The 13087-nt window shown below is 46.2% G+C and overlaps 1 protein-coding gene across 1 annotated transcript; it reads left to right on the forward strand.

Annotated features, from left to right (window-relative positions):
* The first annotated feature begins 5874 nt into the window (after nt 1–5874).
* LOC132250265 (taste receptor type 2 member 1-like) lies at nt 5875–7416 on the forward strand. Its single transcript, XM_059726796.1, has one exon. The coding sequence runs from the start codon at nt 6046–6048 to the stop codon at nt 6967–6969; it is 924 nt and encodes a 307-aa protein (XP_059582779.1). The 5' UTR covers nt 5875–6045; the 3' UTR covers nt 6970–7416.
* Nucleotides 7417–13087: the final 5671 nt, after the last annotated feature.

Below are 13087 nucleotides of genomic sequence, written 5' to 3' on the forward strand. Positions count from 1 at the left end.
CTGTCCTGGTATTTCCTGGGGGCTCCCACACCACTTAGAGCCTCACCAGGCCACCCACTCCCTGCAGGATGCAGTTTTAGGTCATGCTCAGGACCAGGAGCCTCCAAACCATCCCCTACAGCTCTTGCCGTTACCTCCAGAATGTTGCATGGAGCCTTGCAGCCAGGTGATGATACCAGTCTTCAAATACCTGAGTAATGATTATAAAGAGGCTGGAGATAGACTTGTCTCTGTGGCTATAAGGGGCAGGAGTAGACGCATTGGCCTCAAACTTCAGTGAAGGAAATGTGGGTTTGAACAGGCTACCTAGAGAAGTTATGCAATCTCTATTCTCAGAAGCTTTCAAGAATAAATTAGATGGGCATTTGACCGGGATGGCTTATTCAGGGTTATCCTGCCTGAAATAAGAGCTGGATTAGATGACCACACAAAGGGCTTGTCTACATGAGATGTTTGCTGCAGAGCTGCCTTATTAGCTCCACAATAAATGTCTCACATCGACACATGCAGAACTATTAGGTAGGAGTAAATTAAAACTCCACAGCAGGGTACAAAGGCTATCCTGCTGTGGAATTTTTTACTCCACAGCACCATATATGTAGATGCTGGTGGGGCTGGTTAGGGCAAGTGGGTACTTCAGTGAGGGGGCTGCTTGCCAGCTAGCCCCATGCTGAAGCACCCTCATGCCCTATGCAGCCCCTCCACAGCATGTTGAGTTAGGCAGAGGCAGCCCTGGGCTGGCAGGCTAACCCCTGGACTCCCCTGCCAGCTGGGGCTGCTCCAACTCTGCAGCATAACATGCTGAAGTCCTGGATGCATGTGCAAATGGCGTGCCTGGAACCAGTAAAATCTAGTGTGATAATCAATTAAGTTTATTGCTTTGTATTAATTGCATGTGTAGAAGCATCCAAAGTCCCTTCCAGCTTTAATTTCCTATGATCCCATTATAATATTGTCCCTAAGCACCTGGGACTAACAAGCTAATACAGTGTCTGTATCTTTGCCATCTTTAGGAGTTATACTTTGCCTGAAGTGGGAGAAATCCTATAAAAACATAGGGCTAGTGGTAGCATTAGCAGGTGTTGGACCTTTGTCCCTCAGGACTGTGTTTATTTCCCTACCTTATTCCATCAAAGTTGTTGCATTAGCAGGTCCAACACCAACCAAGTGGAAGGACTCTGGAACTAGGATTTGAAGGAAGTAACCTGACTAATCAGGGAATTTGTTGATACAGAGTGAACCACCCTAGAGGTATCAGCCAAGACTCATGTTAGGGTAAGGCTGTGGAACCATGTGTGGAAACCTGCTTGTCAGGTGAAGTCATATGGTAGTTCCAGCTAGGGTTGAAGCTAAGTAACAATGATTTTGTCAGAGTTTTTTTTGTGCAAAAGGTTGTTTTCTGCACTGCTGACCAAGTGGGAAGTTGATTGTCTGGGTCAGGTAGAGTAGTATAACAAGGTAGACATGTGTACTAAGTAGTCTACCAAAGTACAGATGTGTTGGAGGCAGGGGCAACAACTTTGACGAAGACAGGGTCGCAATCTGATCTCAGAGTGTGCCTGAGACCCATGGTTTGGATAAGGGTACAGGCTGCAGATAGCTTGGCTAAGTAAGGTAACCTCCTAACACAGGTGTGATAGGAAGCCAGGAGTAGAGAAAATGGATGTTTCTGCTTGAGAACTGTGTGAATGAGCAGGGAAAGAGTCCTTGGGACTCTTAGGTATTTGTAAGCAAGGCTGTGTTTATGACAGAAGCAAACCCAAAAGGAGAAGGCTGCTTCTACTACAGAGAGAAAGAGATCTGCATTTGTAATGGGGGTGAGGGATGACTTTGCTCCCCACTCTCCAACAATAATGAGGCTGACCCTAGAAGGGAAAGTGTTATCAGCTTGTTAAGGCAGGAAGGTTTTAAAAAATCTCAGTGAAGCTGTGTAAACAAAGGGTGTTTTGTTTTGTTTTGTTGTCTAAGAAATTACTTTGAGCAGAAGGAGATAGCCTGAGCCAGAGGGGGAAAAAGGTGTGTGTGTGGGGCAGGAGGGGGGGGGGGGAGAGGGGGGCCTTATTGGAGGTACCTGCTTTTTTGCAGACATGTGGTTTTGAAGTTCTTTCTAGGACTGAAAGGTATCCCAAAGGGTTGTATATGATGTAAAAACTGACTGCAGAGGTAGCAGCTTTGCTGGCAGAGAGTCAGAGCTTTGTTGGATTGGTCTGCAGACAGCAAGGCCAGAAGGGGCCACTGATGAGCACAGATTATAAAGCCACCCAGCGCAGGAAGGCTGTGGTTAATGCAGTAGCATCACAGTTATAAAGGTCCACAAGGGAAAGTAAGGCTGAAAGTTTAGAGAGACCTATAGGATGAACGTTAAAACCCAGAGGAGAGTGTGGGGACTTCAGAGAACTGCTAGATAGAGAGGGACTGAGAGTTGGGGTTGAAAAGCAGGGCCCAGCCCAAGGTTGTGTGAGCATGAAAGGCCAGGGACTCACAGTCTGGAACAAATGTGAAGCAGAGTCAGTGACTTGTAGCCCAGGAAGGTCCAGGAAAGAGTGGGACCAGATGGATCCAGAAGCTTATAGTGGAGTTGAGAGAGAGATCTGATGAAAGATATGACAGCCCGAGAGAGACTGGGTATCAGTAAGGCTAGAGAGCCAGAAGTCTGCAGCCCAGGAGTGGCAGGTATTAACAGGGCCAGGTGCCAAGGTTTCACTGGCCCAGGAGTGGGGCCAGGACCCAGAGAGGGGTCAAAGTCCAGGGGACACAGCTGGAGATGAAAGGGGTGCAGAAGCACATGCCCCAAAGGGTTCCAGAGGAGCCCTGAAAGACCAAGGGATTTGGTAGTCCAGAGGCGGGGCCTTAGATGGGTCAAAAGTTTGAAGGAGACCACTACTAAGACTGCCGGAGCTGGGAGTCTGAGATTTCAACCAGCCCAAGGAGGGGCCAGGGAGCCCAGAAGTGAGACATTGTGCCCATGACTGTTAAAGATGACCAGATCAGGAGAGCCTGAAGATTGGTCCTGGTTAAGACCTTGGAAACTATACCCTCCTGGGACTGGTTAATGCAGTGGAGCTACTTGTGGCAGGGTAGTCTCTACAAAATGCCACATGGTGTTACCTCAGGGAAAGGTGAGAATAGGGTGCCTGAAAAACTATAGCTCTCACTGCCTTGTGGGTCACCCTTTGATGGGAGAAGGTTAGGGGGAGCATACCCTGACAGAAAAACCCTTGGTGGAGGCCAAGGAGGGAAGATGTTTGGCAGGGTACACCTTGGAGCACTTGTCACTCTGACAAGAAAAGACTGTTGAAAAAGCAGCCTCTGCAAGGAGCTAGGAGGGGAAATCTCAAGTGAAGCTCTAGCCTAGTGTGTATCCAGATAAAAGGATGGAAGCCTCGATGGCAAATGCCAGGCTATAGTGTTAAAAGTGATTCCATGACATGAACTAACCTAAAAGGGATTGAGCCTGTCCCTTTTGTCTTGGTGTTTTTCAGGATATAGATCACTGCTGAAGCATCAAGAAGTTTGTTTGGTACAGAGAAGAATCAAGCTTAATTGTCTTGCCCATTTGGTTGTGTTTGTGTAATGCTATTGCTTTAAGTGGTTGTGATGATAATTATGCTAGACAATGAAATGTAAAGCATAATTTCTTAATAGGCTATGGAATATCTGCAGAATGGCTACACGAAATGGTGTATCATATGGAGCATGCCCTCCAGGACTTAAAAAAGTTCATCCATGCCAAAGATTGAGAAGACTGAATCGACCATTTGTTTTTATAGACAATAAAAACAAATGGTCGATCCAGCCTTCTCAATCTTTGTTTGTTTTCTTTTGGTTTTTGTGGGGGTTTTTTGTTTTGCTTTGCTTGTTCTAGATATGAATAGTTAGATTTTTATAGTAGAAATAGTAATGCAATGTAGTTTTGTTAATTCCCAGAATTTGTGCAAAGATCTGAAACAAGAGTAGAATGGTGGCATTTTAATTCAAACCAGACATGCTGTTTGCACAGGAGGGGTCAGACCCTTGGCATTTCCCCAACCTCTTGCAGGATGGAAGGGCGCTGGTTCGTCTGGTGGGGTCAGTGTACTGGCGATGGCCTGTGATGTATTCCACTTAGATGTCATGGGACCAACGGATGGTGTCAGACACCATGAGGCTCAAAATAAAGAGCAAGACCTTGTAAGAGGGGGCAAGGCAAGATGCTGTATTTATTAAGTGCTTAGTACACACACACACACACACACACACACATACGCACACACTCATATCCCGATTTCTGCTCTGCACTTGTATACTTTACCAATCTCATTGGTGCTCGAGTCAACTTAGTGGCCAGCTAAATTGATGAAGAGTGGGAGTTGGACTTCTGTCAGTCTGTCTCATCAGGCAAACCAATGCTCTAGAATATTATGCAGAACAAGACACAAAATTGACATGTCTCACCCTACCTTTTTTAGTCTTGTCAGTTCAGTCAGTCTTCTGGGCTTTTGCTGTGTTATCACTGTGTTCCTCCTTGAAGGTTGATTGATGTTGTTCTCTCACTGTTCTGGGGTGGATTCATCTTGTTTTGGTCTTTTATTTGTTTGCATTCTTCAGCCAGTCGCCAACTGGTGTCTTCCTTTTCCGCAAATGCTCTCACTCATGCAGCATATAAAGGAGAGAAAGTTGAGAAGCACTTATGTCAAGCTACTGAGCAATACAAAATGGAGTTTCTTAAGGCAGTGCAAAACTTAAGAAAATACACATAAAAAAGCATCGAGATAATGCACAAGATTAAGGCAATAGGGAAAAGTCTATGTCCATGTTATTTATCTAACCTAAAGCTGGTATTTATGCCACTTGTATAACAAGCTGGGCTGGCTCCATACCAGCATGTGGGGTTCCTAGCACTGTAGCCAGAAGCATGTACTGCTGGGCAGGTTTGGCCTGGCTCTGTGCCTCCATGTGGGGCTCCTGGCACTGCAGGCAGGAGCTGCCCTCCCCACTCACCAGCTGTCCAGTCATGCTCCATCGTGTTCCATGCCTCCACATGGGGCTCCCAGCTCAAGTGCCAGAAGCCCCATGTAGGTGGAAGCATAGAGCCCACCTGGTCCAATGGCATGCAACCTCTGAAAGCCTGGGCCTCCTGCCAGCTTTCAGAGATGCAGCCACAGGCAGGTAATAATTATTTTTGGAGGTCAGACAGAATGTCTTCATAGGTCAGACAGAATGTCCTGGCAAGCCAGATCTGACCCTCAGGTCATATTTTGCCCATCCCTATTCTAGCACTACATATTTTTCTTTCTTGGCTGCTCAGGGAGGAATCTTTTAAGAGGAATGCACTGTACTTAATGCTTGGCTTCTTTCTAGTCATTAGAGCACTTTGCTAGGAAACAGGGATTCAGGTTCAAACTCCCTCTGGAAGATGGGATCCTAGAACCTAGGTATCCCACTCCCTCTGCAACTGCCCTACCGCTAGTCGAGAATTTGGGAGGGTCTTCCTCATGAGATGTCAAATAATCACTGGTCATGGTTTTGCTCTGCGTGAAGTTCCGTGGGCTTGCATAGAATTATGTGCATGGCTGAGTAATGTTATTTTGTCCTGGAGCCAACACAAACTTATGAACCTTCTCAGGTGTGAAACAAAAAACAAGTGTAGCTATCTGGGCATGTGGAAATGCAATCTACACTCCATGAAAAAGCTAAAAACTGCACTTATTTACTATGTTAGTACCACTTAGGCACATAAAGGTGAAATAGGGCTTGGCCCTAAAGTTGGCATGTATTGTAGTATGTTGAGTATCTGGGATATTATTTCTTATCCAGATCTTGTGAATTCATTGCATGGGTAAAATATGAAAATAGTAACTGGATAACCTGGGCATTTGCATCCATTCAGGAAGAATATGCTTCTGATGAAAATACAGACCCATCAGTCATCATTTCCAGCTTTGAACTGGATGACAGAATCTGCTCTGCTCTCCACCCTTCCACTGTGTCAACTTCTGTTTTCCCCAGAAAGCTCAGAAAGCTGAAGAATTGTGAAGGAGAGTCAGTGACCTGTAAAAGACAAATATGTCATCACTCTCTGCCATTATTTTTATTATTTTATATGGTGTTCAGTTCTTTGTAGGCATTATCACTAATATATTTATAGTGACTGTGAACGTGATTGACTGGACTAAAGACATTAAGTTGTCTTCAAATGATCAAATTCTGGTATATTTGGGACTGTCTAATCTTTTTGTGCAGTGCACAGCCACAGCTGCTGACTTCTGCTTTTTTTTCTGGACAGACCTACTCTACTCAGGTTTCAGCTCGCAAACTTTTTTCTTTTTCGTATTTTTTGGCAGTATCTGTGCTTCCTGCTTTACTGGATATCTATGTACTTGCTATTATGTGAAGATAACTGACAGTACTTATCCTCTTTACCTGAGGATGAAGATGGCATTTATCAAGAACTTACCCTGGCTTCTCCCATGGATCATTGCAACAAGCTTTGGATTGAGTCTGGCTGCAGTTTGGGATGCATCTAAGAAAGTTTCCCTTGACATGACAGCTAATTTCAGCACCAATTATACCAAACCATTGCTTTTGTTTCATTACTCCACTGCCTTCCGCATCATCCTCCTTTTGCTGGAATGTATTTGGCCTCTTATAGTAACATCATTTTTAGTCCTGAAGCTCATCAAGACCCTCTGCAAGCACATCAGGAACATGGAGAGGACCATGGCCTTTGGCCAACCTAATCTGGATGCCCACAAACATGCCACCCGGACCCTGACATCTCTCCTTATCCTTTTTATTTCCTACAACCTGCTTTGGAGTATACTCGTCTATGATATTTTTTCATATCCCAGCACTGGGTTTTTAATTTGCATCACTTTGCTTGCCACACTCACATCCGTACAGGCCATAACCTTGATCCTGTGTAACCGAAGAATGAAGCAGAAAGCCTTGAGGATCCTACAGAGCATTAGACAATTTTCAGGTGGATAGACAGCTCATGAACCAGGCCCCTGACATTAGAGAGTGACCCCTTTTATGACTTTAACCACATAAAATGCTGTGCACAAGTAAGAAGTCTCTTTCTTCTAATATTGTCTCCATCTCCATGTCTCTATCCCTTTTCCTCTCTATTCACAAATGTGTTTCAGCATTTCATAGATTCACAGATTTAGAGGCTAGAAGAAACCAAGAAGAAATCAAGTCTTGACCTTTATGTATCACAAACTTTCACCCAGCTACCCTAGTAGTAAGCACAATAATGTGTTTTAGCCAAAGTCTGTCTTCCAGGAAGGCATCCACACTTTATTTGAAAACTACATTATCTGTTTATCTCTAGAACTACATTGCTTGGAGTGTTCTTAGTTCTTACTTTATTAATTGCTTAAGACTTTTTGTATGCTGTTTGTTTCTTTTTATGCATGTTAGAAAATATTAAAATTGTTGCCATGTTTTATGTTTACTTGAGCTATAGTAATTTAACTGAAAACTAGCACCATAAAGTAGAATATTTACTATTTGTTTAAAAATTGTAATTGATGTTGAAGAGATCAAGATGATTCTATGTTCCGTTACCAACTGCCACTTGCAAATTATGAATGCAAAGTGAGTTTCTTAATAAAGTCAACTAGCTCTGTATTTGGTTATTAAGCCAGAACTCCAAGTACAACTGGTAGAAATGGTAACAAAATAGCTCTCTGATTTTCATACTGAAAAATAGAAATCATAATCAACAACAGACACATCCCAAAGTTTGTCAAGTTGCATTTTTCTGACTCTACTTTGGGATGAATTGATTATAACTTCTATTTTCCAGTATGAAACCCAGAGGACTATTCATTAGCCCTCCATTCACATTAGGGCTAGGAAGGCACACAGACTGAATGTTCAAACAGTTTTTGCTTCTTCCTCATAGTCGTTAACATGTCAAGCTCCTCATACCCTCAAAGAACAGAACCAAGGATGGATCTTTTGGAGCCTCAGGAGGGTAGTGTTTCCATAGTATAATGGAAATAGAAGATGTGAAGCCCTATTAGGTCCAGGATGTTCAATCCCTGCCCACAGACCAGATCCAGCCCTTGGAGCAGTGTCATCTGGCCTGCAGGGCTCACCAAAGACTGGAAATTTGGCTGTGGTGGAGCAGTGGCAGCATTAATTTCTGCTCAGCTGGTACCAAATTTCCAGACCTGTGGGTCAGACAACATAATCCTGCATGCCAGATCATGACAGTGCACAACTAGATACAGATATGCAGAGTTGGACATTCAAGTGTGTGGGATCAGGCCAGTGTGTGGCTGGGTCAGGGTGTTCAGGGGTTCATCTGGAGTGCTGGAGTAAACCAACAGACTGACCCCCCACCTGTAGACCTCACAAGGAATCTGACTGTTACTCTGATTTGTCCGGTCTAGACTAAATATCCCTTTAAGCACTTTGGACTCTGTTGAATGGGCTAGTTCACTGTCTCGGGGTCTCTCCACATATTGGGCACCTGTACATGAGCCGTGAGGCAGCTCCGACACACTGTAATTATAGCACTGAAGTCTGCTGGAGCCTAGTAACTGAGTCTGCTGGAGTCTGGTAATTTCTGCACTCCAGCAAAATCCAGCATCTCATGCATCAGCATCCCCACACTCTATCAGCATCCCCATCCTGTATCTGACTTCTGCTCCAAACCCTGCAGACATAGCTTGTTTTTCTGTGGCCAAAATGAGTCACTGAGGGAGAGGTCACTATGCTCTGATCAGTCATGAGATGCTTTCTACCCCCGGCTGAGAGCAGTTATATACACACTAGCCAATTGCCCGTCAAGAATGACAGCGGGGTGGGGTGGGTGGGGACAGAGAACCACCACCCACTACCCTGTACCACCTCAGCCTCCCAGAAATGGGGGAGAGGGCGGAGCTTGTACACAACAACCACTGCTCTGCATCTGGCTGCATGCAACCTACCACACCCACACTCCGCATCTGGGCCCGCGCCCCCCACCCCTGCCACTCCATGTACAGCCCCATGCCCAGAGGTGGATTAATGTATACTGGGGCCTTGGGCAAACACAAAATCAGAGGTCTCCTCCCACAACGGGAGCTGACCTGTGGGGTTGTGGGGCAGGGCCCCTTCTCCTCCTGGTGCTGGAAGGGAAGACTGGGGGGACCCTGCCGGCTGAAGGTGAGGGGGAACATGCCCGCCTCCTATCCCTGCTCCCTGCCTCCCCGTCCTGCTATGGCCAAACTTGCACACACAGAGGCACACACACACAGGCATACACACAGACAGGCACATGCTACTCTCACTCACTCTCTGCACACGGACACACAGACAAACATACTCTCCCTCCAGGATCATGGGCACACACATGCATACACACACACACACACACACATGCATACACACACATGCATCCCCACACACATGCATGCACGCACACACATGCAGATGGGCACATATTCTACTCACTCTTTGCACTCTTTGCACATGCACACAGACACAAACATACTCTCCCTCCTGCCCTGAACACAGACACAAACACATACACACATACATGCACACATGCATGCACACAGAGACACACGCATGCACACGTGCAGATGGACATGCACTCTGCTCACTCACTCTCTGTACATGGACACACAGACACAAACACTCTTCCTTCTGCCATGAACAGGGACTCATGCATGCACACACACACGTAGAAGCAGATGCATACAGGAGCCCTGACATGCACACACAGACACACACATGCACACAGATAAGCACACATGCATAGAGATGCACACACATACACGTTCCCCTCCCAAGACCTTCCCCCCTTCCCCACTCTCCATCACACTGAGGCAGCCCCCTTCCCCTCACCCCCACCCCCTGCAGCTACCCGTGGGTCCATCTCACTATCCCCCCCCCCCCGCACTGACCTGGAGGGAGTTGCTACCCATCTGTGTCCCTACAGCTGCGCACATACATGGGGCCAGGCTGGTTCAGGCTGGGAGTCCCGTGACCCATCTTGTGCAGGTGACTGCACTGGGAGGGGAAGCTCTGGGGGGGTAAGGTGAATTTTGGAAGGCTGTGCCCCACCCCCGCCCCAGCATCCCTGCCTGCCTTGCTGAACAGAACAATGTGGTACTCCTGGCCCTCCCCAGCTCCACGCTATTTTGTACTCCCAGCTGGGCTGGCCCTGGCCTGCCCCCACAGCCTCATTGTGGGAGGGGCCCCATCCAGCTGCAGAGAAGCAACTGCAAAAGCCACCATTTTAAACTTGGCTCCATGTTTGTCTCCCTGCTGGGAGACAGCAATGTGCCAAGTTTAAAACTGCACATGCACAGTTGCCCAAAAGCATTATGGACAGACAGACAGACTGTGCAGGTCTGAGTTTCCAGTAACTGTTGTGTCCTGCATACAGGGCTTTAATGACTCCCAGTGGGATCTGCAAGGTGAACCAGATGCTGTTGGACACCCTGGAGACTTGGGACCCCCTGTGAAAATGCAGGGAGAGCATTAGCAGAGTTCCAATTAGCATACCACAACATTGCAATATGTGCATGAAGATATATAGATAAGAAATTCAAGGGGTGCCAATTTGTGCACATATTACAAGCAATCAGAGAACATTAGCACCCTGTTCAGAAGGGTGGTTGTTTGAGTAAAATAAAAACACACCGATTTACACATGAAATGAAGTTTATTTGATAATCTAGAAATAGGAAAATTAAAAATAAGATGAGAATAAAAATAAAAACAGGAATGAAAAGAATAAGAATAAAATAAAAGTTGATTTTTTTAAGAATAAAAAATAAGTTGTAAAATCTGTGTTCAAAATTAATTAAATTTAATTAATTAATATAGCTTTGAGCTATAGGCATGACTGGTCTTTAGTGTGGACTAGTGGTATGTGGCGCCCCCTGCTGCAATTTAGTATGAAGGGATCATCAGGGTAGATTGTTATACAGCACCTCCTGCAGTGATTTACTGTGAATAGCTCTCTGAGCATTTAATGAGGTTTAAGACTGATGATTGATGGAAAAATAAAACCCCCTGTTTCAATTTAGGTGGCATAGAATGCAATCCTGAAGAACTAAATCCCTGTCATGTGTACAAGAGCCCATCAATTCCAATCTATACCTAAAGAGGACTAGATCTTGGGAAAACTATTCTTCCTCCCCCTACTAATGACCCCATCCCATGGTTGGGTTTCAAAGAGCCTCCGAATCTCTCCCCACTCATCATCAGAAGCAAGCTTACCACTGACCAACAAACACCAGAGCACAACCCGGGGAGGGACGGAGGTGCAGGGAGGAGAAAAGGAAAGGAATCTGACAGACTGGAGAGAGAACAGCTGGTGCTGTTTTTCTTAACAGAGTTTGCCTGGGCTTCTGGACCTGTGGGCTTTGCCTGTTGTACTGATGTTAACCAATAAAGACTGTTTTGTGTAATAAGAACTACCTGCTTCATTGCATGTGACTTTGGATACTCTGTCCCTTTCATGAGATAATGTGCCTCTCCAGGAACTAAGCCAGAAGGTAGCTCTCTGAGGAGGTCACAGATAACCAGGAGTGGCCTCAGGGAGTATATGAGACTGGGAGCTCTAAGCAAGAGCTTTTTCTCTGGGGAATGGGTGACAAAACTGAACATCCATTACACTCCAGAATGAAATCTCAGAAAAATCATAAAGGACAGAAGCACAAAACCACTAGTAGTGATGGGTACCCCTGAACTTTCACTATGCATTTTCTTCTTTGGGAACAGCTTTGTATGTTTTGAAAAGTATTTTATCTAACCAAGGGCATAGAGTAGGTTGTTTAGGCTGGGGGAGATCGCTTGTTGCTTAGTTGCTTAATTGCTGGCCTTGCTAGAAGGAAAGCTGTATCAACAGAGTCCAGAGCTGGAAGGGGGGTTACTTGGGGGGGAGCTGGAAGGGGGGTTACTTGCTGGGCTTGCTATACATTTCATCACATCAGCAAGTTTAACCTGTTACGTAGCTATATAAGGCAGACGCCCACTGAGGTGTGGGTGCTTGCTTTGCGAACGATTGCCAAGCACCACTTTCTGCACAGAAATAAAAATTAAGTTGGATCCTTCAACCCTGTGTGTTTATTTGCACAAGCGCACCGGGCACGAACTCACCGTTGTTTGGGGACAACAATTTCTGGCGACCCAGATGGGACTCTAGCTGACTGCCTTGCCCGGTCCACCTCTTCGGCTCCGGCAACAACTGTGGACAGCGCGAGGGCCAGGCGCCACCGACCTTATTCGTTGGAGGTCTGACCGTCTCCTGGTTGCCTGACGGAGTCGGGGAGGGGCACAACGGCGCAACGCTCAAAGGACCAACTTAATCAGGTGGGGCGAGGGAGATTTCAACAGACTGGTGAGTACTTCTTTCCATATTTTGGGCAGGTTGGGAAAGAGACGGCTTTGAAAGTTCTGACCGTATAGATACCCTAGGCGAGTGAGATCGTGTGGCAGTCCCGTGAACTCCCTTTAATCAGTTTGGTTCTGAGGCTGAGCGGCGGTCGCCGTCCGGTAGTTGGATAATGGGAAGTAACCAGTCTAAGATTCCACCCTGCAGTCCCTTAGGATGCATTTTGAAAAATTGGCCAAAGTTTGGAAGTGACCCTATGACAAAACAACAGATGATTCGGTATTGCAATACATGTTGGCCACAGTACCAACTTGCGGATGGTGCAGCCTGGCCGGAGAATGGGTCTTTGGATTATAACACAATCTTGCAGTTACAGTTGTTTTGTAGGCGCCAAGGGAAGTGAGATGAGATGCTTTATGTAGAGGCATATATGACTTTATATAGGGATGAGGTTACACAGAAGTCGTGTGGGATATTTAGGGGAAGTGGGGTAATGGCTTTACAGGGGGTCACCACAGTATGTCCAAAGGAGCCGGAGGAGGAAGATGTGCAGTTGCTAATTGCTCCCACGGCTCCCCCGTCTCATTCTGTGAGCCATGCATCACCACAGGGGACTTCCACTGCACCTGTAATGGCTTGTCAGGGATTCCCGGCTCGCTTGTCCAGTCCGTCGTACCTCACCTCCCCTGACAGCCTTGGGTTGCCATCCCTGGGTCCGGCAGATGCGGATGGTAGCAATCTGATGGTAGAGGGGACTGTAGG

Source organism: Alligator mississippiensis, chromosome 4 (assembly GCF_030867095.1).
Source record: "Alligator mississippiensis isolate rAllMis1 chromosome 4, rAllMis1, whole genome shotgun sequence".
Lineage (NCBI taxonomy): Eukaryota > Metazoa > Chordata > Crocodylia > Alligatoridae > Alligator > Alligator mississippiensis.

Excerpts from the sequence above, each read along its gene's own strand:
- LOC132250265 (XM_059726796.1), top strand. The coding sequence starts at position 6,046 with ATGTCATCACTCTCTGCCATTATTTTTATTATTTTATATGGTGTTCAG.